The sequence below is a fragment of the Phoenix dactylifera genome, unplaced genomic scaffold (assembly GCF_009389715.1).
Source record: "Phoenix dactylifera cultivar Barhee BC4 unplaced genomic scaffold, palm_55x_up_171113_PBpolish2nd_filt_p 000051F, whole genome shotgun sequence".
NCBI lineage: Eukaryota > Viridiplantae > Streptophyta > Magnoliopsida > Arecales > Arecaceae > Phoenix > Phoenix dactylifera.
Genome location: NW_024067670.1, coordinates 1,851,547 through 1,878,721, shown reverse-complemented (window position 1 = coordinate 1,878,721; position 27,175 = coordinate 1,851,547). Strand labels below are relative to the sequence as shown.

At 41.5% G+C, this 27,175-nt stretch overlaps 1 protein-coding gene and 1 long non-coding RNA gene across 12 annotated transcripts in view; both read right to left on the bottom strand.

Moving 5' to 3' along the window:
* The window catches only part of LOC103695786 (translation factor GUF1 homolog, chloroplastic), a 104,617-nt gene that overhangs the window by 5,764 nt on the left and 71,678 nt on the right, over positions 1-27,175 (bottom strand). For 5 of the 10 annotated variants that reach the window (XM_039116097.1, XM_039116101.1, XM_039116098.1 and 2 more), the window contains 4 exons: positions 25,212-25,299; positions 24,534-24,611; positions 8,835-8,910; positions 8,596-8,636 (listed from right to left, as the gene is read on the bottom strand). In XM_039116097.1, coding sequence (XP_038972025.1) covers positions 8,596-8,636; positions 8,835-8,910; positions 24,534-24,611; positions 25,212-25,299 — 283 coding nt within the window. Of the gene's footprint in view, positions 1-8,595; positions 8,637-8,832; positions 8,911-12,421; positions 12,451-24,533; positions 24,612-25,211; positions 25,300-27,175 lie in introns of those variants that run through there. The other 5 variants (XR_005507009.1, XR_005507010.1, XM_039116100.1 and 2 more) reach the window with 5 other exon arrangements.
* On the bottom strand, positions 18,496-22,428 carry LOC113461138. Of its 2 annotated transcripts, XR_003383204.2 has the most exons (3): positions 19,691-22,428; positions 19,531-19,603; positions 18,496-19,441 (listed from the first exon to the last, which is right to left on the bottom strand). It is a non-coding gene; the product is annotated as an uncharacterized LOC113461138 (long non-coding RNA). The 2 variants fall into 2 exon arrangements; XR_005507012.1 differs by having other exon boundaries at positions 19,531-22,428.

Sequence of the window (27,175 nt, the reverse complement as noted above, 5' to 3'; positions counted from 1 at the left end):
AGTCTCGGGCCTTGGCCTCAATAATCCAGGCCACTGGCTTAGCATTTGCCCACTTTATGAAGTAATTCACTGCCACAAAGAGGAACTAGCGTTGCCCTATTGCCAGTGGAAAGGGTCCGAGGATGTCAGTTCCCCATTATGCAAATGGCCAAGGAACACTGATCGGCGTCAACAGCACGACTAGTCATTGTTGGATGTTTGCATGGCATTGACATCAATCACACCTCTTAATGAAGTCGGCCGCGTCCTTCTGTAGGGCTAGCCAGTAGTATTCTTGCCGCAAAATTTTGTAGGCCATGGACCTGTCTCCTAGGTGATTGCCACAAATTTTCTCATGCACCTCCCAGAGTCATAGTCTGCCTCGGTCGGATGGAGGCAGTTGAGTGGCAGCAAGAACGATCTCCGGTATAACTTGTCGTCGGGGAGGATGTAGTGCGAGGCTTGGCGCTTTATCCGATAGGCTCCAGCCCGATCTGCAGACACGTCGTTCTTCAAGAAGTCAATGAGAGGATCTATCCTGTTCAGCTCGATGGTGGTGTTCAGTACAGCCTTAAGCTCATCGATGCTTGGTACCACCAAGACTTCGAGGTAGGTGGACTTGGTCAGCTCGACAGTCTCCGAGGTGGCTAATCTTGACGTAGGTTGGCTCTTGCATTCTCCGTCTAAGGGACCTGTTGTATGTCAAAACTACAAAAAGCTAAGGTGATGCCCTTTACCTTTTGTAGATATTGAATCATCGACAGTCTTCAAGCCTCGAATTCTCCTCGTACCAGGCCGACGACCAGTTGCAAGTCACCGACGACCAGTTGTAATTCACCGAAGACCTTCAATTGCTGGACTCCAAGCTCCTTAGAAAGATTTAGTTCGGTGATGAGCGCCTCATACTCAGTCTCGTTATTTGAGGCCGAGAACTCGAACCGTAGGGCATACTCCATGATTACTCCGTCCAGACTGGTGAGAATAAGTCCAGCCCTGCTGCCGTCCGGGCCGACGACCCATCTAAATGCAGGATCCATGGTCGCTCGGTGGTTTTCTTTCTAGGGAGCTTGACAAGGTTTTCATCTGGGATGATGCATTCCACCAGAAAATCTGCTCGTGCCTGCGCCTTGATAGACGGCCGAGATCGATATTCGAGGTGGAACTCTCCGAGCTCTACTGCCCACTTTGCTAGTCAATCTTCGTTTTTAGGCTTCTGCAGAATCTCTCATCAGTTGATCCGTCAGGACTGTGATTGAGTGGGCTTAGAAATACGGCCAAAGCTTTCGAGCTGAAACGATGAGGGCGTAGATCATCTTCTCCAGTTTGGAGTATTTCATTTCGGCGTCGCACAGAATCCGAATTGTGTAGTAGATCGGCTTCTGGCATCTTTCCTCCTCACCAGCTCTTCGGCTGGTTCTCCTCATTGCTCCTTGAGCTCGTCCCTTGTGTCGAGCCCTTCTATTGGCGGAGCCTCTACCGGTTTTTTTCCTCTAAGGGCGGCCATATAGCATTAATAAGCTATCATCTGGTCACCACGGATTTCTCCACTCCGCTCCTTGTGGGGAATCACATGAAAGCATTCAGACTAGGTCGGCCCAAGATTACATTGTAGGCCGAGGAAACACGAACCACGAGAAAGTTTAACCACAAAGTGTTACTTTGCGGTCCTTGTCCCGCGGTGACTGGTAGATTGATTACTCCTATCGAAACAAAGTCTTCTGAGAAGCCAACCAGAGGAGTGTTGACCTTTCAGAGCTGTACGACTAGCCTCATTCTTTGGAGAGCATCGTAAAATAATACATCGGCCGAGCATCCATTATCAACAAGTATTCTCTTTACATCATATTTTTAAGAGAAATGACTACGTCTTTAGGAGTCTGTACTCCTTCCAGGTCATTGTCGGAGAAGGTGATGACATCCCCCGCATGTCGTCTCTTCGAGGCAACTTTGGCCTCTTGGGGAGCTTTGTTGCTCGAGGTGCTTGGGACCTCGGGAGGTCCACTAACGATGGTGTTGATGACGCCTGCTATCGGACGATTACCGATCGGCTTCAGGGGCGGTGGATCAGCGGCCGAAGCAGGCGCTCCTTGGTCCTGCCAAGCACGCACGTACTGGTCAAGTCGCCTACGCCTAATGAGCACCTCGATTTCATCCTTGATCTGGATGCACTCGATGTTCTGGCCGCTGTCTTGGTAGAAGCGACAGTACTTCTTTTAGACCGTCGGGCTCCTCATCGAACATGGAGGGCGGAGATAGCCTTGACCCTCAATCTTCGTGAGGATTTGAGTCCTTAAGGCGGAGAGCGAGGTGGACTTGCCAAAGTTCCGAGGGTTCCTGAGTCACCGGGAGCCCCTCTCATGCCAGGTGAGGCAGCCCTTGGCTCCTTATGCTCTTCGCATCCCCTCTTGGCCCCTCAAAAAAGTCTCCCGCTAGCAAACTCATGATAGGAGGCCATGGCTTCCTCCGCATTCGCATACTTGTTTGCATGCGCCAGCATTTTGGCGAAGTCCGCTAGAAAATGCTTCTCCAAGGATAAAAGAAAGCGCGATGCTCAGATGCCGCTCTTCATTGCCAACATCGCGACCGACTGGTCTAGGTCGCGGACCTCTAGTGTCGCCATATTAAAGCAGCCATCAATCTCTGAAGGACTCTTTCTCTTGCTGCTTGATGTCAAGCAGTGCATCAGAACTGCGACACCATCTCTGGCTGGAGACGAAGTGTGCCATGAAGAGGCGGGCAAAGTACTCGAAGGAATGGATGGAATCAGATCGAAGTCCGAAGAATCAGAACCGAGCCGCCTTGCTAAGGGTCGCTGAAAATGCCTTGCACAACACGACATCAATGGCTCTATGCAGTATCATGAGCCTTGAAGCTCTCCTGGTGATCCAGGAGATCGGTGGTGCCATCGTACAACTCCACGTGGGGCATCTTAAACCGAGGTGGGATCAATTCCTTCATAATCTGCCCCCAAAAAAAAGGCTCCGAGGAGAAGTCGAGGTCATTGTTTGCCCCCAGAGCCTATCCTCTAAGGACCTAGATCTGTCAGCCCATTCCTCAATTCTTCTATCGAGGTCGACATCTCGCTGGGGCGGAGGCTCCATAAGGTGGAGTCGAAAGGCTCTAGATGGAGTCCCTGCCGAAATGGGGGCTTCGAGTACGTCGTTTTCCATCCCGGTTAGGACTACTCTGTTGAGTACGTCAGTTCTGGCGAGACCACTCCAAATCTTGGTGTTGAGAGTGGTGATTCACCAAGCGCATGTGGTGCGCCGGTGATTGAGGGTGGTGGCTGGGTTGACCAAACTCCGGTCGAACCGGGTCTGACCACGCTGCTGCTTGCTGCAGGCCCTGAACTGCCACAGTCAACCCCTGCATATGTTGAATGAACAACTCATTGTCCACAGGCATGGCAAGTTGTTCCAGCAGAGAAGGTTCTGGGCCTTGAAGCAACCCTTGAGAGTGGATCACGGCATTATGAGGTGTACGATGCACCGTGGGCTCCTTGTGACCTCATCTCAGCGATTTTTTCCTTCATTAGATGTTGATATAGCTAGGGTAGGATCCTTCCTCTAGCGCTAATTTGTTGCCGCTGAATCCGAACCGAGGTCGTAGCGCAGCTCGAACGACCCTGAAGTCGGCTGGAATCGAGCTGAACAGGCTGCAGAGGCATCAGTGGTTGAGCTCCTCCGGAGGTAGCCTGCAAAAAGTCCGCTTGTTGGAGAGTTTTCGGCGGGGGACCCTCCGATGCTTAAATCAAACTAGAGAAGCAATAGTATGGAAGGAAGAAAGCTTCAGTAGAGGATGGTTCTCTGTGAATAATATTGCATGTATATTCTTGCATTTTTGTTGCGTACCTAAAGTCTTCCAGGTTGCCTCTTTATATAGGAGAGCAGTTTTGTCGTTATCTAAGCTGACGTGGCTTGCACTAATAGCTAGATAATGGCCGATAGTATGGCTCCGGGGCAAGAGCCAGTCTGCATGGGCGACATGTAGTGTTAGTCGGACGTAGACTGTGGTGTTGCTATGACTATGAGCTACCAGAGCTATAGGTTGTTAGGACTATCAGCCTTATCAACACGTGTTGACTGTTCTCCTCGGCTGATTGGCTTCTCGATCGGAAGCAAAGTTATTCTCCTCGGTTGGTCGGCTCCTCGACTGGGGCTGAAGTTATCCGAGGTCGGCTTATGCCGAGGTCATGGAAAGGTTAGTCTTGTCCAAGGTCAAGTGCTCAATATTTTTTCCATCACATGGTAAACTGAAGTACAAACTAAATGTAACATTCCAATCAATGCAAGATGTAGTTCAATTAGCTTTCTTAAAAGCTATTCTAAAAACATGCAAAACTAATTGTTGAATATTTTCAAAATCATTGCATGACTAAAAACATATATAAGTAAAAGACAAGTTTCATTATTGATGGCATGTAATCTTTGCCCTATAATCAAAATTTTGAGCAGGTGATATGGTGCTTCTTGATGTCAAATACAATGATCATGAACACCAATAGGCTTCCCAATGTGAATGTGAACCATTTGAACTTGTCGCACAATGAGTATCAAGTTTAATTATTGATGGCATGTAATCTTTGCCCTATAATCAAAATTTTGAGCAGGTGATATGGTGCCTCTTATCTCAAAATACAATGATCATGAACACCAATAGGCTTCCCAATGTGAATGTGAACCATTTGAACTTGTCGCACAATGAGTATATATACTAAAAGAAATAGGACAATTTTTTTTGAGAATTTTGAAAACTTTGGATGCAAAACCAAAGGATTGCTCAGGGTTCTCAATTGATTTTTGGTTGCTCCTTGCATGAAGATGTTATCGACATTAAATGGTGTCTCTCTTGAACTGTATCCTCTCATATTATAAAAAGGTGTCCGAGATCCAACAGAAAAACTAAATATACTGATAGGCAAAGGGGAGATGCTTCCCATGTGAGAAATCAAAAGAGAGAAATTGTCACTCATTTTTAACAGGAAAGAAAAACTCAGATTTAAATTAAATAATATACTAGGTAAAAAGTCTAATGTAGACTTTAACCTAGATCTGACCTTTGATGAGGCTACACATGACTTGACATGGTATGGCTGGATAAATTGTTGAGTGGATGTGTGCAAACACATCGAAGAAACTTTTCCTTTAAAAGGCAAGACCAAAATAATTATAGCTAACATAAGGAAACCGAAGTTTCAAAACATGACCAGATAAAGGATTTGATGTGAAATAGAGGTTCGAGAGGCAAGTTTGATGCAAACCTATTATATGGTTTAACATAACCCAAACTTGACCTTTCTAGGTCGACCAATTGGTCCATGAATCAGGCATGCATCGAGCTTGGTTTGGTTTAGGGTTTCAGTCATTGGAATCTACCCTGTTAGGTAATTGTATTTCATGGTTTAGTTGGAGGAAGATAGGAATTATGCAAACATCAAGAGCGAAGTGCATTGACAATTATCTAATATACGAAAATTAGAAAGATGGAATCATGTCATCCATCTAGAAAATGCTACAGACAATGTTTTTCCCATCTTGCGCCTTCTTCCACTCTAATTTTTTTGCCTCTTCCTTCAACTGATCCTTACTATCTCTATCTCCATCCATCTACTCTCCCCTCTACTCTTCCCCTCTCCAATCCTTTCCCCCTCCTTTCCACTTTCTCTTCTTTCCTTCTCAAATCTTAGCAGGCTCCATTGCCACCCTTGTCCCTAGTTGCAACCACCTCCACCACTCACTGTCATCCCAAGCTCATAGTTGAGGCTTGTTGCCTCCTACAAGTATAGTCATCCAGCCTCAAAGTTTTCCACTGTCGACATATACTCATCATAGTTGTTGGGTCTTGCTACCTCCCATGGTCATCATTGGGACCAACCTTTGGTATATGCTGCATAATTAATTAATTCCTACCCATCATAGACTCCTTCCTCCTCTGCTCTCAATTCAAACATCATGATTACCCCCACTGCAACTTCAAGGATTTGGAGAATGGAACATGGAACCAAAAAAAATCTCCAAGTTATGAACAAAAAGGTCCCTCCAACCAAAAGTTTCATGATTGATTGAAGCAATTCTTCTAAATCCACAAACAACTCCAATATTCACCTCACAATTCTAACAAAACAAAAGGAAGGCCATAAAGACTAAATTATGCACAAAATTTAAGATAATTAGGTGCACCTTTATCGTAGATAGGCCAAGATTTTACTTAAAGGTGACAAGTCCGATGCCAAAATATCATCACCTTGAGGCATACAAAATTACCTCTCTTGAAGGGAAAGTGTCTAAGAACCTATGAAATTTATATCTTCTTGTTCTCCAAAAGAAATGTCATGATTCATAGCATATTTGGAAAAACCCTATCCTCCCCTACATGAAGATCCCCTATAGTAAGGTGAAAGATACTAAGGTATAAAATGCCGGACAGAACTATCCAATACAGTTAGTACTCTACCATGAATGAAGATGGCTCATGGTCTTGATATAGGTTTGCACCCAATGGTCTTTACCAAGTCGAACTGCTCAGTTTCAAGCGATTTAGCCTAGTAAGGGACCCTAAGGGACCCATAATGATTCAGAACCTTAGTTATCGAGGGAGAAAGGGCCTGACATCCTCTTCTCCCTCTATTTCAAGGTAAGAGAGGAGAAAGAGAAGAGAAGGTGAGGATAAAGAGAGCGAGAGAGCGGAAGGGTGAGCAAGAGGTCCAATCCAGGTATTTCCTTCTTCCTTTTATGTTTTCTTTTATTCTTAAATCCCATAAATGGGTATAATTGGAAAAATAAGGGATGTAACTGCAATGAAAAATGAAAGAAAGAGGGAAATACCTGGATCTTAGTTTGATCTACACAATCATATAACTTTTTTTAACTTTTTGACATGTATTTTATTTTTTATTAAATATATAATTATGGATAAAAATATATAAACATAAACGAGATGCTAGATTCCAAAAATTAGTATCATGCTCGTGGTTTAGCATGCTATCAATTGTCTTCTTGTCCTAGATGTTCATGAAGGACATCGACACTCGATTTGGAATTGAACAGATGAAAGTATGTTGTATTTTCAAATTTTAATATAATTATTTTACATTTTCAATGTTATTCTTAGTTAATTTAACTTGAATTATATAGTTACACCATTCTTTGGCCATCTAATATAAAAAATACAATATATTATATTTAAACATCAAACATGAACTCAAAAAATCGTATTTTCCACGCAAACCTAAATAAAGGAAGTTTAAACCCAGATATTGGTTCCTAGCGTTGGAATAGACAGAAAGAAAGATCAATATTTATCAACCCTGCTTATCTCCATATCTTTCAAAGAAGGCGTGGTTTTACACCATGTAGCAAAATGACCCACTCCTTACACTTGTTTTAATAGTTGCAAGTTTCACCAAACTTGGAAGAAAAACATGTTTCGAAGGCGTGAAGGAATTTGCTAAGCTGCATGATTTTCAACCATCTTCAATTAACTGCTCTCCCATCAACATTAGTTTTCAAAACAGGTCTAGCCAACTTTTTGTCTTCTTGTTCTAGCAAGGGTTGAGGTTTCCCGACTTCCATTTGGTTAGGGTTCAGAGAGTATTTAATCGAAACCTTTCTAAAGACTAGAATTTGATCAACATCATCCAGCAGCACTTTCTGCCACCATCAGCTCAATGGAAAAGTTCAATTACTCACCTTAATAAATAGTCTTTCAACATTTAGGTCGAAAGCAACCACTCGAAGAAGCCTAGAGTGGTATTTCAAAAGAATGCAGCCTAGGTTCATGCTACAGTCAGTTCTTCTTGTTTCAAGACCCTAACAAGTACCTCTTCTATTGCAATGAACTATAAGGTCTCAATGATATGGAAGTGCTAATGTCCATGCTCTCTTCCTTGGCCTCCTTGATGCCCTTGTTCTCTCCCTCAACCTCTCTCCCTCCAGATGCTTTTGCAAGAGGTTGTACTTCTATCTGTCTGGTTTGAACACTCCCTCTATATATCAAAGATTTCCTCTGGTTTCCAGTTTTTCAACCATAAAGGCAATACTAGTACAACGAAACTAACATATAAAAAACTGTATATATTCAATCTAACATCTCCATGCAAACATACTATAGGTTCTTTTGATTTGTCATTCTCAAGGACATTGCATAAACATAATTGAGCTGTAACCAATAAACCTCTTGAGAGTCAAATGATGCTTAAGCAAGGCTCAAATGAAAGCCAAATCAAGCTTAAAATGAGCTAACATAAAATTTGTGCTTTAGGATGAAGCTCAAGCTCAACTCTTATAATGTTGAAGCCAAACTCAAGCTATATATGAAGTCTTACTAGAGAGGTGGTTTTCAACTGATCGATTACGTGATCATAAATTAATCTTAATTGAGCAAAACATGATCATGCTAGCCACTCCTAAGCTTGGTGAAAACTATTTCAAGATCATAGTCAAGGCTCACGCCTGCTCATTTTGTAAATATTTATTGAGCCAACTATCAAGCTCATCAGCTTCGAACACAATCTTGCATCAACAAGCACATGGAATATAGCATATAAAATATTCAAAATTAATCCATCAAATAGACAAAAACAACTAGGACACGATGCAACTATGTTGAGAAGATCACCTGCTTCTTTAGCAACTTCTTTTTCCTTGTTATATCACCCCCTACAAGAAAACAAAGAATATATTAATTCTAGAAGAGATCTTCAATTTAAATAATTGTTTACTTTATGCTACATGAGAACTTGCCATGACATATCATTTTTTCTTCTAGAATCAAAATATATAAAAATTTCAAATATGAAGAAATAACAATTTTGACTTCCACATATTTGGAAAGTTTGTAAGTCTTATTATACACACCATAACATTTTGATAGAACATCTTTCCTGATGGCTGACAACGATTCACTAGCAATCACCTTTGAACCAATACATGCCTGTCATTGCATCACACATCATTTACATGTTAGCATAATCTAAAGAAAAATCAAATTGATATGGAGAATAGTTGTTTTCGAAGATACAAAAGGCACGTTAAAAATTTAAGTGATAGTGTTGATGGATGTGCCAACAATGGCTGCCTAGCAAGTGGTTACACTAGATGTTCCATACCATGCCATACCAACCAAAAAGAAAGAAAGAGGCTTTGTAGCATGGTATCAAGCACTACCGAGCCATGTTGATTTATTATGCCTTATTGATATTGTTCAATACCAATGATATTTGGATTATCACGAAGCACATTGTTATGCCCCCGACCTAAAATCGTGAGCCAGGGTCGCGACAACTATCGCATACTCATGGAGAACTCTTCCCATAAGCATGCAAGGCATACCAGCATGATATCAAATTCATTACAGTGGAGATAATTCAAATCAAAGTTAGCTGAACCGATATCGGGATCTGTGCCGGTCGGCTACCAATTCGGTACGATACTGGTTTAGTCCGATACCGGTTTGGTATAGGATGAGCCAGATGGTTCACCTGATTCAACAGACCATTTTCAAGCTTTTTGAGATATTGAAAATGGAGGGGGCCCGAACTCGTTCGAACCTTTTTGAGATATTGAAAGTGGAGGGGGCCCGAATCAGCTCGAATCAGTTCCACTCCGAACCGCCTGGTTGGGAGAAGTTCAAACTATTTTTTGAAACAAGCACAGAGCTGTGCTGGTTTCGCACCGGTTCGGTTCGGTATGGGGTGAACCGGGCAGTTCGGCCTGGTTCGACAAACCATGATTTAAATAACTAAAATCCAACATTCAATCAATTAACAAATCCAACTGACAAATAAAATTTTAAAGTTGTATCAATTAAACTTTAATTAATAATCCAATAAAAGAATTATAATAATAAATCTAAATCTAAACTATGTTGATATTGCCGAAACTTGCTTCTAGTATCACTCCCAGAGTAATACCCACATCTGCGAAGCTAAGTATCTGAATTTTGAAAGAAAGAAGAGATAATGAGCTAGACAGCCTAGTAAGTAATGATACCTTAGCTAGATAATTTATAAGATACAATAGTCAAATATAAATTACCATAAATCAGTGTAAAAACATAATCAATTCCTTTTCAAAATACAAATCTAATAAACAATATCTTTCAAACATTCATACACATGTTCATAAATTCAGTTTGAAATAAATTATATTCAATTCAGCAGCCTTTAACTATAACCACACTAATATCTTGTGGCTAGACCCAAAATAGAAACAAAACCACACTTATATCCTATAGAGTGGACCAAAATACCACACTTATACACTATGGCATGGGGCCAAAATACCATATTTATACACTATGATAGGGCCAAAAATAGAAAATTGAGCTTAAAAATAGTCAAAGTGCCAATACATAATCCCTAATTGGCAGGGTCTAGAACATAGTTAGGCTAAGAGTCCAAATCTAATACGTATCAAAACTCTTTCTACATATTAACATATATACCATAATCTAATCAAAATATGCATATACGATATAAGATCAGTAAAGAGTAGAATAATAGTCCAAAAAATACTGCTTCAAAATTACATGTATATTTTTCATTCAAAAACACATTTTCATAAAATTCATAAATAACATATAAATTTATTAACAATTTATTTGATGTCAAAAATAATATTATGTATATGAAAAATCTAGAAAAAGTGGATCATTACTTATCTTGCACGAATAATGAGCAGACAAATCCAACTAATCCTGAGAGACTCCTTCAAAACCTAATATTCAAAATTATACTTTTATCAAACTTAACCATGCCTAATTTTAAAATAAAAACCCTAAGTCCTAGCACCTTTATAGAAGATCAAGCTAAAAAACTAGAGAACATTATAGTCAAAATCAAGGCTAGGGTGGAAGGTGGAGGAAGGGCAGGCTAACCAAGCGGTAATGTCAACACCTTGGATCAGTCTGATCAAAGTAATTTCATCTGATTAAGGTCAAACTAGGATACAGGTGGATCAATAGAGACCAAAGGAAAAAATCTAGTGATGTTCGATAAGGACCAAGGTGGAGACCTATACGCTGCTAGGTGTCCAAGGGTTAGGACCTGTGAGACCCTGGAACTGGGCCCGGTCAACTTGACCAGCCCAGCCCCAAGTTTTCGGCCTCACGTGCGTCGCACGTGAGGGCGCGGGATGGAGGGATCCATCCCAAAGAAGAGGGAGCCCCTATTTTAGGGCTTCCTCTCCTTCTCCTTTGTGGTATCAGGTAGAGCCGCCACACCCAAGAAGAGGGAAGGGGGGTTCTTCTTCGTGTTGCCGCCCAAGAGAGAGGGAGAGCCGTTAAAGCTGTAGGGGGTGGTCCTTTCCCTCCATTGCCGCCGGAGAGGAAGAAAGCCGCCAAACCCTTGTCGAGGCTGAGGTAAGGCCTTCTCCTCCTCTCTTGATGATTAGCCATGGTGTATGGTGGTTTTGAGCCGGCCGATCGCCGAAAATTGGGCCCGAAAGCTCTTGCCGCCGGCCTTGTTTGCCGCCGCCAGCCGCCGGGGGTGGTCGGGCTTGCTCCGTTGCCTCCTGCCGCCGTCGGGGCCGGCCACCATGGTCGCCCCTGAGTTCGACCGAGAAGGAAGAAGGGGGGGTCACGGATCCCCTATTTCACCAAAGGAGAAGAGGGGAGTCGGAAAAGGAAGGAAAAAGAAAAAGAAAAGAAGGAAAAAGAAAAAGAAAAGAGAAAAAAATAAAAAATAAAAAAAATAAAGAGAGGGGGGTGGTTTACGGGTATGAACCCGAACTCGGGGTGCTAGGCACTTCTGCAGGGTTGGCCATGGGAGGATATTAAAATTTAAGTTATATATATATATGTGTTGTGAATTGTGATGAATTTTAAAAGAAGAATATGATTTTGGATATTAGGTTCTGCGAGGGATTTGCATAATTAATTAGATTTATTATGGATCGTGTTCGCGAGGTAAGTAATGCAACCTCTTTACTAGATTTATCGGCAAACTATATATGTTTTACGAATCGAATTATTTGTGATTACGAATTTGATGCATGGGTTATATGTATATTTTTAGAATATTGTATGACTCTGATTGAACGTATTTGCTTCTGATTTGGATTGTGTTAATTGCTCTGACATTGTATCTTTCAGTTTGAAACACTGAACGTAATGTGAGAAAAAATAATAACTTGAAACAGATTTAGACTCATAGTCAGGCTATATTGAGGACCCTGCCAATGAGGGCTAATACATTAGTACCGCAAGAAGATTAGTCGGTGATATGACCCCGCCACATGGAACATGTGGCCATAGTTCCTGGCTGTTGAGTTGAATCTGATAAACTGAAAGAAATTAAGATATGAACGATATTTGGTTTTTGACACTGCATGTTTTCATAACTGAAATATGAAATAGAGAACTAATTCAACTTTGACTTGGCTATGTTGAGGGCCCCACCATTGGGGGCAGATACGTTGGCAATTGACTGTCCTGAAGGACTCACCGCAAGAAGATTAGTCGGTGTTGATGACCCTGCCACAGAGAACATGTGGTCATAGTCAAGGATCGACAAGATGAATTGAATATGTGAAAGAATCTCGAAATCGTGAAAAGAATCTTAAGAATTAAGAAATATTTAACTTGTACCTTAAAACTGCATATATATTTATTTTCTACATACTATTGCCTGATTTATCTAGCTAGAGTGTTCATTACTTACAGGGCTGTTTAGCTTATTATACAATTTCTTATTGTTTTACAGATTTTGAGAACTAGTTTATTGGAGTTCCAAAATAGGAGAGCGACTAGAAAGATTGTGGCGCAAGCTATCTTAGATTAGGGTTATTTAAGTTGAACTGTTAACTTGGACATTCATTATGATTGTTGGACATTGCAAGGTTTTGTTATTTTAAGAACTAAGTTTTGCATGTTGGTAAATTATTGTTCTGCTGCGTATTTAGAACTATGAGACTTTATGACTTGAGTTAGTCAATGGAATAAGATTGCATTTATTTAGTTGAATTATTTTAGATTTATATAATTGAGATGTTGGTTAAGATGTCTTGCATGCTCGTGGGGAGAGTTTCCTACGGGTGTGTGGCGGTTGGCGCATCACCCGGCTCGCGATTTCAGGCCGAAGGCGTGACAACTTTTGTGGTATCAGAGCTTAACTGGATAAAATCTAAGATAAAGAATTAGACACGATATAAGTGTAGGTGGGCAGACACTACGGACATTGGGACGTTAGGTGTGAAGAATGTGATGACTATTCTAAAAACTTACAATTAATTTGGTAAGCTTTTAATGAGTATGCTGTTATTTGATGCATATAGGTCAGGATGCCTCCACGTCAGGCGAAAAAGACTACTATTGGTGCTGCTGATGAGGCACTGAACCGGCACGATGACAACATACCCCAATGGGTCAGAAGTATCCCTCAGCAGGAGGGAGTCGTGAGCCCTCAAATGGGACAGAAACCGGGCTTAGGCCAGGTTATGTAGACCATAGTTGGCCTTATGCAAATACAACAGCAGGTGCAACAGCAGTTGCTCCAACAACAAGCGTAGTTGCTTCAGACACAACCACAGCAAGGACGAGGGGAACAGTGTGAATAGCGTAGCAATATAGCTGAATTTAAAAGGCTGGCTCCTCCAGCTTTCAAGGAGACTACAGAACCTTTGGAAGCAGACAATTGGCTTACAGAGATGAAAAAAGCATTTGCTGTCTTGAGATGCCGGGACGATGAAAAAATTTTGTATGCATCATACATGTTGCAAGGAGAAGCATTTAATTGGTGGCGGATGTTGGAGCATAAATTTGAGCATGATGGGGAACCTCTCACTTGGGGTAAATTTCGAAAAGCATTCTATGATAAATATTTTCTTCGGAGTGTAAGGACACAGAAAGAACAAGAATTTATCCATTTGAAGCAAAGGGGTATGACAGTGGCTGAATATGAAGCCAAATTTACAAAGCTAGCCAAATTTGTTCCGAGATTGGTAGAGGATGAGCAAGACCGAGATCACAAGTTTGAGATGGGATTGAAGACTGAAATTACAAAGCAAGTGGTACCCTATGAGTTGACTACCTACGCAGCTGTGGTGAATAAAGCTTTAATCATTGAAAGGGAAGTCAACGAAGCTTTTGCTAAAAGAAAAAGAAACCAAAAGAAAAAAAATAGACCTGCTGAATTTAAAGGGGGAACAAGAATTCCAAGAATTCAGCCCAGAAGTCAAATAATTATATAAATCTCAAAAATGAGAGTGGGAAGTGTTCAAGATGTGGCGGTAATCATGAAGTTGCAAATTGTCCCTGGGTTACTGGTTCTTGTTGTCATTGCAGACAGAAAGGTCATAAAATTGCAGACTGCCCACAAAGAAACGAGAATAGATCTACTCAAACAATAGAAGCAAGCTAGAGGCCAAAGACTCAAGGAAGAGTATTTGCACTTACACAGCAGGATGTACAAGCTTCTAATGCGGTGGTGATAGGTACTATTCCTGTATCCGACATTTATGCTTGTCTTATTTGATCCTGATGCCACGCATTCATTCATATCCTCAAACTTTGTCAAAACACATGATATATTGTGTGAATCTATGACCACTAAATTCTATGTGGAGACACCAGTAGGCGGTATGTTGAGTGGTTGTGAGTGCAACTAGTCTACTTTCGCCCTTATCCACAGCAAGTAGAGAAACCATCTAACAAAGAAGCACCTCAATGACCTTATGTATGTTCACTACAATTTGAGGTTGAGGCTGAAGTGTATTCAGGAAGTGGAGCTAAAGTATATAGAGCCGATCCATAGTGCTTTCGTTAACGATGAGTATGATCCTATTATTGGATGACTTGTGGGCCACCAGCAGAAGCCAGAGCTTGATGAGCGAGAATTGCCTCCACGACCAACCAGTTTTGTAGCTAGCGAGGCTAGGATTGACGCAGGTCAATAAGTAAATCGCAATATTTCACGCATCCTTCCAACTGATCAACCGCAACCACAGGGGCCATTGAGAGGCCGGTCATCACATGACTCCTTATCTGAGACAATTTCTTAGAGATATGATCAAGAGATGCTTAGACGAGGCCACTACGCTACCCAGTCGACTCGGTCAAGAGGACGACATCCATTATCCCAAATAGTCAGGCAGAGAGGGGCACAAAGAGTAAGCAAGCAAAGAGAGGCACCAAGGATAAGCAGGCAGCTACTCAACACACCGAAAAAGAAAAAGAAAAGGCACCTGCAGCCCACATGAAGATTGTGGAGTAGCAAGTTCACTCAAATTTAGATATCAGGAGCAAAAAAAAATCAAATTATTTTTAAAATCATTAAAAAGTTGAAAAAAATTTGATTACCAATTACCGACTCGCCCGGCGACCAGTACGGGTCCCGGTACCGATTCAACGGACTTTACAATAAGTAATGAATACCTTAACTTGGTAACTCATAAGATACAATAGTCAAGTATAAATTACTATAAATGAGTGTAAAAACATAATCAGATCCTTTTCAAAACACAAACCCAGTAAAAGCAATATGTTTCAAATATTTGTATACATATTCATAAATTTTGGTTCGAAATAAATCATATTAAACTCAAAAACCTTTAACTATAACCACACTTATATCGAATGGCTAGGTCAGAAACAAAACCACATTTATACCATATAGAGTAGGCCGAAATACCATATTTATACCTTTTAGTTTGGGCCAAATGCCATATTTATACCTTGTGGCAAGGTTAGGAACAGAAAAATGAGGTCCGTAATAATTAGAGTGTCAATACATAACTTCAAATTGGCAGGATCCAGAATGTAGTCAAGCTGAGAATCCAAATCTGGTGCATATCAAAGCATTTTTTATAGATTAACAAATATACCATAATACAATCAAAATACGCAAATATGATATAAGACCAGTAAACAGTACAATAATAGTTTGAAAAATATTACTTCGAAATTACATTTCTATTTCCCATTCAAAAACATAATTTCATAAAATTCATAAATCATATATAAATTGTTTAACAATTTATCTAATGTCAAAAATAATATTATATAAATAAAAAATTTTAAAAAAAGGATCAATACTTTCCTTGCACAGATAACGAGCAAAAAAGTCCAACTAATTCTAAGAGTCTCCTTCAGAACCTAATATTCAAAATTATACTTCATATTTATCATGACTAATTTTAAAATAAAAATCCCAAATCCCAGCATCTTTACAGAAGATCAAGCTCAATAATTAGAGAATATTATAGTCAAAATCAAGGCAAGGGTGGAAGAAGGTGGAGGAAGGACAGGGCTGACCAAGGGCAACGCCGACACCTTGGGTTAATCTAATCAAAGTAATTTCATATGATCAAGATCAGACTAGAGTACAAGTGGCTTAATAGAGATCAAGAATGACAAAATATAATGGTGTTTGACAAGGACCAGGATGGAGACCAGTACGCTGCCAAGCGGGTGGGTCAGGGTCCCTTATGGTGGTGAACTAATGCTGCAAGGGGTTCCATTAGAATCCATGGTGATAAGGATAGATGAAGAAAGAAAAGAGAAAAGATAGAATGTTTTGCCTCCTCTTTTTTCCTCGCAAAAGAGGGGAGTATGCCCATGCCCAATTTCTAAAGCAAAGAAGGGGAATGGAAGGGGTGGTGTGGTCCGGCAAGGTGCAGCAGCACAGCCTGAGGCTTGGCAGTGGTCAAGTAGGAGAATGGTTGGCAGGGATAGGCATTTAGTGAAACAAAAACAATCTTTTGGTTTGGAGGATTCTGGGTCCTAGTCCGCTCGCCAATGGCTAGGGCTATGACGATGGCCATGAATGGACACAGGAGGACTAGTTGTGGACTCTAACGACGAGCACTGACGACAATGACAATCTGAAAAAGAGAAACAATGGCTGAAATCAAATTTGAAAATAGAGCAGAACAAAGGATGATTTTTCTTGGTTAATTTCCGGTGGATTTCACGACCAGCGATGGGGTTTTATGCAAGAACAATAGGAGAAAGTGAGATGGAGGAAAAACGAGGTTCTTACCCGACGAGATTCCGATGTTGACTCCGTTGGTTTCGGTGAATCTAGGCCGTTAGCAAACAAGAGAAAAGAAGAGAACCCCGGCCAAGATCAGTGGTGATCTCCAGTGAGGTGCTTCAAAGAGCGAGCCTTTAATAGATGACTAATTATAGGTAGAAGGTCGGTAGAAGTCCGACTCCCACCTGGAGTCAAAGTCGACAGAGGAAAGAAAGACTCCCTTCAGCAATCTGTTTCAATGCCAGCACGTGCGTCACAGCCCCCCCACCTTTTTGTTTTGGGCTGAACCATGCTTTCTCGGCCAATCAACTAGACCAGGCTCAATTTGCTATCAGACCCTAAAGGGCCTGGGTATTACACATATGCTTCCAACACAGTAGGCATAGCAAGTTGGCATGGATTGACACAAACTTGCACTTGATTCTTTGAAAAATGTATTTCAGTTATCAAGACAAAAGATATGCAAACTTGCACTCTCGTGTGTACTGTCCCCGATCGTACGACCCGGTTCGGTTTGGTTCAATACGGTACTGGTACCGGTGCCCACCGATACGTCGGTACGGTCGGTACGGCGGATCTTGGCTTTAGATTATACTGATTTTACGTGAATTACTATAGGGTAAACTGCAAAACTAGAAGAGATACCATGAGCTTAAATTAACAAAGCATTAATACATATATAAAATAATGACCAATTTAAACTAGCCTGGTTTTAGTTATTGTTAGAACGATCGTGCTTAAAAATTAGTGTATATGTGCATCTTACAAATAACTGACAATTTTTGGGTTAAAATATCCCTAACCATTTCAAAATTTAGTTTCTCCAATTTGTTTAGGTGTTTGTAATATTTACTTATCTATCCATCTATTCTTTCAAAATTTCAATCGCAAGCAAGAGTGCAGGATACATAAAGAGAAGTTTCAGTAGATACATGATGGAGTTCACAAGTATTGTCCAAGAAAGAGCTAGGAGGCCGCTACACTCCCTAAGCTTCTAGATTCCTTTAAATATACTTCCATGCAAGGTCCGCCGTATCGGTACCAGTCGGCGTACCAATGGCGGCTCGGACCGATACGTATCAGTCCGGTCCGGTCCCGTACCAGTCCCGTATCGGTCCCGGTTGAATGGCCGGGTTTTGGGTTCCGGTGGATTTTTTTTCTTGAAGTTCTGTCTCTGTTGGATCTTATTTTGTGAAATTAAGTGAAGCTTGATGTCCTTTTATTATTTTTTTTATGATTTTTGATATTTCTATGTTTAAGTTTAGGATTGAAGATAGATGATGCATCTTTTTACTTTCTTCCGTTCCAAATGATACAAAATTACAAATGATAAAATGATAGATATAAAATATATTCAAATTAAGATACAATTATTTACATACATTTAAAGTACTCTTGGATATCTAAAATCGGGACGAGTGTCGATGGCTCTCGTAGATCTCCGGATCATAAGGCAGATCAACCCAATCAGAAGGAATGCGCGCCAGGTCATAAGAACTGTCGGATCTCTTGCTCATGCTCTGGGTCTAAGAGGTGTCTTCTGACTGTGTAGAGGCCCATCCAAATATGGCGGAAGCAAAATCCGATGTACCATATCCATATTCGTAAGATTAAGGCTCTAGATAATAGAATCTGTATCCGTATATGAGCTCATCTGTAGCTGTATCCTGTCTTCCTGAGCCACCTCAAGAAGCCCGTCTTCTATATTTAATGATATGCTCACGAACTCTATCAGATGGTCGACCGTGGTCCGTATCCTGTGTAACATGGATAAATTGGAACTCACCGGTGAAATGAAGACAACCCTCCGGCTGTCTCATAAGTATCATACGGTCCTCCGCTTTCTTGATGGCTAGAAGATCCATCACCACCAGAACCTTCATCGCTGCTGGTCGAAGTCTCCTCGACACTCTCCATTAAGACCTTTTGTTTTTCTTTTCTATCCCTCTGCTTGGCTATGTCGCCCTCCTCTGCTGAGCATCTCTCGATCAGCTCTCTGAGAGGGTGTCGAGGGTGTCTCGTACCAATCATGTGGTGACTGGCTCCCTTGTGCCTGCAGCTAATCAGCTCTGAAAGTGTGTGGAATATTGTGCTCCGCCCATTGCTCTAGATCGACCCTAGCCTCGGTGGCTATGAAGCTGGCTGGTCATAGAGACGATCCTGGCTCGTCAAGCTCGGGCTCTTGCTGCTGGCTCACAAGCCAGTTGAGCAGTGGATCATCGTCATCATCAGTGAAGGTCCTATAGATCGGATCTGCATACTTAAGCTCCACTTCCTCCTGAATGCTCTTTAGCCTCAACCGCAGATTGTAATGCACATAAACAAGGTCGTTGGGGCGCTTTTGTGTCAAATGATTTCTCTGTTTGCTGTAGATGAGGGCAAAGGTGGACCAGTTGCGCTCACAGCCACTAGAGGAGACCGTTCGGGAGAGGATCCGGATAGCTATCAGCTTTAGATTTCTCGCGGATCTGCCGAAATGCACCCACCATTCAGCTGCAAAAAATATTTATAAAAATTACATATTTGGTTGTGCTATATTAGTAACCAACACCAAGTGAATATCTTTCTGATGTGTGACATACCTGGATTCATAGTCTGCTAGCTGACGACAGCCGGTTGTCCAAAACTGTAGGTGCCCTCTCTAAATATTTTGTTCTGTGAAAAAGAAGCATGTTCTACGATGTTAATCATTGCAGATGCCGGTATACTTACACATGCTGCTAATTACTAAATCATAGTTACCTCTTCAACACATAAGACCGCGGTTTCTAGATCATGCTCCATCTTGTAAATGACATTATGCAAACCCTCTAGAAGTGTGTCATCCATACCAATTCCATCTACGTTGTACTGAAATCGGAGGTTTAGGTAGTACGCTGCACATATATGAGACTATCTTAGCATAATTATACAAGTACATCCATCACTATAATTTTCAATGATCTTGCTTACCTGCTAGATGCAATTCCGTACCCATTTGCGCTCTCCATCATCGTTCAATGATGTTGATGCACGACTGGCCATGGGCTGGATGTGCCTCCATAATCTGAGTCTTTGCCTTTTCCGTCATGTGGTACAGAAACCCCATCTGGGGATAGATCTCGGTATCTACGGCCCACAGCACTTCATATAATGATTTGATAGCATTGACTATTGAAGTGGCCCGCTGCCAGAATGACTATCTCGTCACAAAGTCTTCTATCTTGTTTCCTTCACTGCCGACATAAGAATATCTACTATCATGCCACTCGGGACTGACAAACATCTGACGTAGGGCTCCTTTCTTATCGAGAATGCTATCAAGTACAATGAAGTTGGTAGCAAACCGTGTGACTCCTGATCTCAATCTCTCCTGCATACTTTCTCATCAGTGAAAGGACCCAAGTATGGTTATAAATATACCTGGTGATGCGTTGGGCTGCCTCCACTGTTTGCTGCATCCTACGGATCTTTTCAATGTCCATCAGCATGAGATCGATACTTGCCCTTGTAGGAGTCAATCCATTTCTCCAGCTTCTTATTGTTGTCAAGAATCTCACCGAAGATGTCCTTCGGGCCTGGAGGAACTACACCAGGATCGGCAGCTTGTATGGCAGAAATGGCAGACCTGTAGTATGTATTGTCTGCCACATTCGCTGGGATGTGGCTGAAGTAGAACAAGAATCCAATAGCTCGTCACATATTTTTCTTCTTATCCTTCATCCACATTGAGTCCATCATCTGCTGCCTTGAATCTTTGCTGGAGAGAGCATGCGGATCTACATCATGGATTGTCACTCCTGGTGGAATCCCTCGAGATGACTTCTTTCGGCTACCAAAACCATTCAACATAGATGTAATCCGGCCACGTTCTCTGCCGACGCCCTCCCTAACTGAGGTTGTCCTCAAGAACTCTGGATCTTGCCTGGTGCTCCCAGAACCGCCGCTCGACTCGTAGGCAGAGGGCCCAAATCGAGCCCTATGCTTGGCCACCTCCTGCTGCCACTGATCCTCCAAGCTTGCCTGCATGGCAGCCTGGATCTCTGCCACATCTAGATCCTCAACCTCCTCTGGCTCCCTAGAGTGATAGGAAGATGGCTCTGCCGCTCGGCGATCCACCTCCGCCCTCTTCTTGAAAATCCTCTCCTTCACTTCTTTGACCTCAATGAGGTTCTGTCTCAACAGCACAAGGATCTCGCCTAGGCAATTCGGGCATGTAGCAACCTCACCGAAATTTTCGGCTAAGTATTGCTTCAACCTGGTTACCCCTCCTTCCTTGAAGACTTTGTTGCAAAAGTTACACTGAAACTGGTGTTGCTCCCTGACTCTTCGCCCATAAGACTAGCCAATATCATGCTTTGTGGGGTTGGTTTTCCTTGATAGCTCCATTCCTACCATAAATCTACAATATATCAAAAAATTAAGCCAAAATATTAAATTTTGGCATGATCTTTTTTTTGGCAATTTCTAAACTATTTTTTTTAAGCTACTTATTAACAAAATTAAAGAAATTAAATAGGAGAAAGAAATCATACCTTAAATAGTCTCCGCTTGATTTTTTGAGAAAGACCCGCTCCTCAATTTGTAGGCTCTCTCAAATCTACCCTTCTCTAATTACCCCTCAGAGACTCGGAGCCACTTCATCTATGTTGAATAGCATCACTCTCGTTCGATTTTTATAGCCGAACGAGAGTGATAGTTTTTCACCATGTCGCTTCTTTTTTTTTTTAAATAGTCTGTCGCCGTTTCGGTGACAAAACCACCAGCACGTGGCCGAAAGGCCACGCGCTTTGACCAACTGTGGCCGAAAGGGCCACAGCGCATGGCCCTTCGGCCACAACAAATTTAAAAGAAGTGGCCATCATCGGCCACTTCTTTTAATTTTCAAAACTTTACTATGGCCAACGACCACTTCTTTTTTTGAACCACCGCGCGCGACGCTGTCGTTTTTTTAAACCACAGTGCACGGCGTTGTGCTGTTAAAAAAAAAACTACGTACCAGTGCGAACCAGCCGGTTCGCACCGGTACATCACCAGTACAGGGCCGGTACCGACCAATACCGGGTACCGGTCGATTTAAAAAAAAAAACCCTGCGGTACCGGATCCCACGCTGATCCGGTACCGTTTTGCTCCCGAGCCGGTTCGTATCGGCCCATACCGGCCGGTACGGCATACCTGCTTCCATGTATTACCTCAAAAATAATAATAACGCCCTCTTTCTGAAGCTGTTTGAGCCCCTCAAAGCTCTCTTATCCTAAGGATATAATAGAGATGCTCCTTGATCGAATTTTAGACCTCCACAATCTATTTGTGTTCCTCTTATAGTTTCATCCATGAATATCTTTCCATTTGAGTAACACACATTATTAAGTTATTCTTACTAGATAAAGAAATATTTTGTTAAAAGTTGTTCATACCCTAAATCGCATTATCGTTTTCAAAGGAGACATAGGATTTAACCATTTAGTTCCTAATGGCGTATATCCTAAATAAGGTCACCCTCAACCTGCCCCCCCCCCCCCCCCCCCAACCTGCAAGCAACCTGCTCAATGTTTCGTGGTCTTGTATCAGTAGTTCAGATGTAGTTCTTGTTCCAGGAAATGGAAAAATATTAGCTTATGCTGGCATCTTTTCTGGTTAGGATGCCTCTTAAGTGTAATGCTTTCATTTCTTTTAAACAAAAGATAATGCACGTCTCTTTCGTCCCTTCTGGTTTTGCAACATATATCAAAGCATGTCTTTTGAAAGACCTTTTTTTCCCTAATATAAGAGATTATGTTTGGTAACATTGTTCTTACCATGTGTTATTTTGTTGTTAATTTTGATAATAATTGTATAGTGATCCATTATTTCTTTTTCACAAATTATCCCTTCTCCCCTGCCTATGGTGGAAAAATTTGCAACTCTGCACTATTCGCAAGTTTAATGAAGATTCCAACTGCTGATTCTCTAGCCAGTCTAATGCAGAAATGAGTTCATCATATTCCATGAGGCATGCTGCTGCCGTTGGAGTTCTTATTGGTTGATGGTTTCTTAGAAATAAAAAGTTGTTATCATCATTTTTGTAACATTTGATAGAGAAAAAAAGTAGTTGCTTCCCCTCAGCATGGAGTCCCTAAGGTCCCTTGGAACAGCAAAAGGTACCCTAACAGATTAAAGAACCAAAGTCAGAACCCATAACAAATGCTATACGGAAAAATGTTTTTTTGCATCCAGCATAAATAGAATCTGGTCTGTTAGCACGGCTTGTGTAGCCTTAGGATCACAAACATTATTCTAGTTACTACTAAGTACTAATCAAACTATCAGATTGATCTGACAAAAGAAACTTGACTCAATTCATGGTAATTAATGATGACTCATTTAGTTACTGGACCTCTGCTCGCTGACCTTTGTGGGAACTGTGAAGGAGAATACTCTGTAACTTTCTATTAACACTCAATACTGCACCATCTCTGTTCAGGACCTGACATTGAATTTTACAACTTTATTCTCTTGACTTCTTCATGTGTCATGGGGTTTTTTGATGTTCTTGATCACAAATTTGGGCCACAGTTCACTGGTCAAGTCTAACAAGATGTGTCCCATGTCCCACTAACGTTAAACTAGATGACGAATCTAATATAATCATCTCCTACCAACAATCATTGGAATTAAGACCAGTCACCAAGAATGAGATAATGGTTAGTTTACATATCACTCCTTACATATGAGGCTTCATGAGGATCAAAGTTAGTAATTCCATAGGATGAAGAGCCATCAATTTAAAATGACGACTTTCCATTAAGTGTCCACACTTGCAATGGCATTTCAACTGGATGGTGCAGGAGAGGAAGGTACAATGATATGGATCTCCTTTCATAAAGAAAGTGGTCAAAGCAAATCAATTATTCATTATGGTTCCAAGAGAGCCCTTTGATTATAACCTGAGAGGCTCTAAGAGAAGTTACGACTCCACTCAACTTTTACTTGCTAGCATTTTTCCTGAATTATATTCTAAAATCCTTTAAAATCTGAAAATAAATTTTAATTCCTTGTCTCATTGCAAAATTCTGAACATCTTCTACATCAAGTGCCGTTTTGTTCATAAAAATATACACCAACTATCCTACTGCACATCTTTCAGACACTTTATAATGAAATGTTTTTCAGCCGTCTTTTTCAATAAAACCAACTTGATACAGGGCTTGAAAATGAAAATCTAATAACATGTAGCTAAACTTACCAAGGCAGTTTCTGGACCCTTTATTAAATTGAAGGAACCAAATTAGTTTTCTGAATTCATATGCAAATATGAAAATTTGGAAACTAAGCATCCTACTGCTACAATATTACTCAAAACATACTACGAGATGTTTTTGGGACTGTGGTTTTCACTAAAGACTTGATAGAGGAATTAACAATGAGAGGCTAATAAATGTTTATATGGTTGAAGTTGACAAATCATTTTCTAGATTCATATGCCAATGTGGAATAAAAATTTCATTACAAGAAGCGGCATAGACGAGGTATAAAAGGCTTTCTATAACCCCAGTAATTGTCATGCACAGTCAGATTCATTTTACGACTATAAAGACATTCTCAGGAAAAGAAAATGGATCTTACTTGAATGGGTAGTTTGAACATCTGTCTAGGAATTAGTTCTTTCAGTTTCTGAGTCAGAGCCCTCCCTACTGCATATGCCTGGAAACATGCCATCATGGCACAGTTTGGTGAGACATGAAAACATAGCAGCAAAATAGGGCCACATGTTACTATAGTAACAGAAATGCAGTGCAATACTCTGTAACATATTAAGTATAACTGTTTGTATAAATGAGCTAGATATGTTATTGAATATAACAGCATGTGTGTGCATGTGATTCACTCAGAAGCAAAGAATTATTTGTGGGGGTTTGCTGGGACCTAAGAGACATTAAGGATTAAACGAAAATTGTTTATGAGCCATTAAGTATAAACTGAATAAGTGCAAGGATTAGGCTGTAATACTCTAATACTAAGCTGCCATCTCGCACTTGCTAATAAACTGCCACCATGTGCTTTTTGAGAGCTGCCACCATTCGGGGCGGTTCAGGGCAGTATGGCCAACCATTGTGATACCATTATACAATCATCCAACAAGCTGATAACGAATAGTTGGGACGAGGCTGGAGGATTATGGTTATATGTACCATTATGCAAAAAATTTTAATCATCCATAAAAAAATTAAAACTGCACATATGTGTACGTAAGTCTTTATGTACAATGTCAATTATGTATATGAAGAAAATAATTTAAATCACCTTATCCTTGTGGACAATTGTTGCTAATGGTTCAACAGGCTCACCATTGATGTGGATGTCAAGCTTCACCAATTCACTTTCCCTATAACTGCCCATTGAAAAAAAGTTGCACGAAGTCACACAGAGAGTCTCCAGGCAGATCGAACAAAATCAGTTCATAAACTTCAGTTCATTCTCTACTTTTAGCTGAAATAAAAACATTCATATTTCCACAATCTACTAACTACTTTGATTGGGTGAAATGTTCTTGCAAGCCATCATGCTTCATAGTTCATATCATTGAAAACTTCCCACAGAAAAAGTTGCACATCGTCACATACACCCAAGGTATGCTGAACCGACCGGTTCCGGTCGGTTCAGCCTGTACCGAACCGGTGCCGACGGGCACTGGTACGATACAGCGTATAAAAACAGTTCCGACCCAAAATGGGTCGGAATCGATTCTTGTACCAATGCGAACCGGACCGGTTCGCACTGGTACAAGCCGGTACCGGTGCGAACCGGACCGGTTCCCACCGGTCCAAGCACAATTTCCCCGCGCATGGGCCTCTTATGCTACAGAGTGGCATTTAAAGCCACTCTGTGGCATTTAACTTTTTTTTTTTTTGGGAAACGCGCGCGGACGCGCGAGCGGAGAACGCGCGCGCGCGGACGCGCGAGCGGAGAACGCGCGCCCGCGCGCGATTCCCCAGCAGGGAATCGATCCCGCGCGCGGTTCCCCGCACGGGGCACCGTGCCCACGCGGGCTGCCAGCCCGCATGGGCCATTTAATGCCTCAGAGAGGCATTAAATGCCACTTTGTGGCATTTGACGTGTCCACGCGGACGCGCACAGACGCGGTAATTTTTTTTTGGGAAACACGCGCGGACGTGCGAGCGGAGAACGCGCACCCGCGCGCGAAACGCGCCCACGTGCGATTCCTCACGCGGGGCACCATGCAGCCCGCGTGGGCCATTTAACGCGTCCACGAACGCACGCGGACGTGTTGTTTTTTTTTTTTTGATGTCCGCGCGCGCGGCTCCGGGTCGGTACCGGTTCCAAGCTGGTACCGAGCCGGAACCGTACCGGTGCCGGTGCTCACCGGTACGCCGATACGGTCGGTCCGACGAACCTTGCATACACCATTAGTGCAGTTTTGATCAAAGGCATAAAATGGCTGCTAGAAAGACTATTATATAATATGCTAATAAGAAACACAACATTATTGCTTATCTCCCATTCTAATGGCAAACAAAAGTAACAAATCAGATAGCATGAAGAGATTAACAAGAGAATCAAACATCATGAACTAATTCCATGCAAAGAAGTATGTTCTACCATAAAATGAACACGATGAAATCAAATTCTGTTATATATCTAAAAATAATGACAAACACTACAACATTCATAACTCATCCACTACCATGGCCTGGGACCGATACCGGATCAGCGTGGAATCCGGTACCGGTTGTTTATTGTTGGAGAACCGGTATGAGACCGGTACGGGACCGGTTCGGACCGGTACGAGACTTACATAATCACTAATAGGACCACTACTATCTCCCCTCGTGGTAGTTAATTGTTAAAGATCAATTTCTTCACAAATAGGACTTACATAATCACTAGTAACTCATGGCTTATCTGGAACCAGAAATAGCAAAAATAATATTTACCTAGTTGATAAAAAACATGACTACAGGGAGATAAGGAGTTCAGAAAGTTATACACTTATGCAAGAAGTCATAAAGGTGCAATATGGGCTAGTGATAAAGATAGGCATGCTGGAAAAAATATATCATAGAACTAGAAAGAGTAGCATCAGAGGAGGCATGATGAGTGAGAGTTGCCACTATTCAAGGAAAAAATGATGGAAGACTGATTAAGATGGGGAACATGCACAACTAAAACAAGAAAAAGCCCAAACAAAAAGAGGTGCTCAAACAGGTGAAGTATTTAGAAAGAGAACGAGCAAAAGAAACATAGAG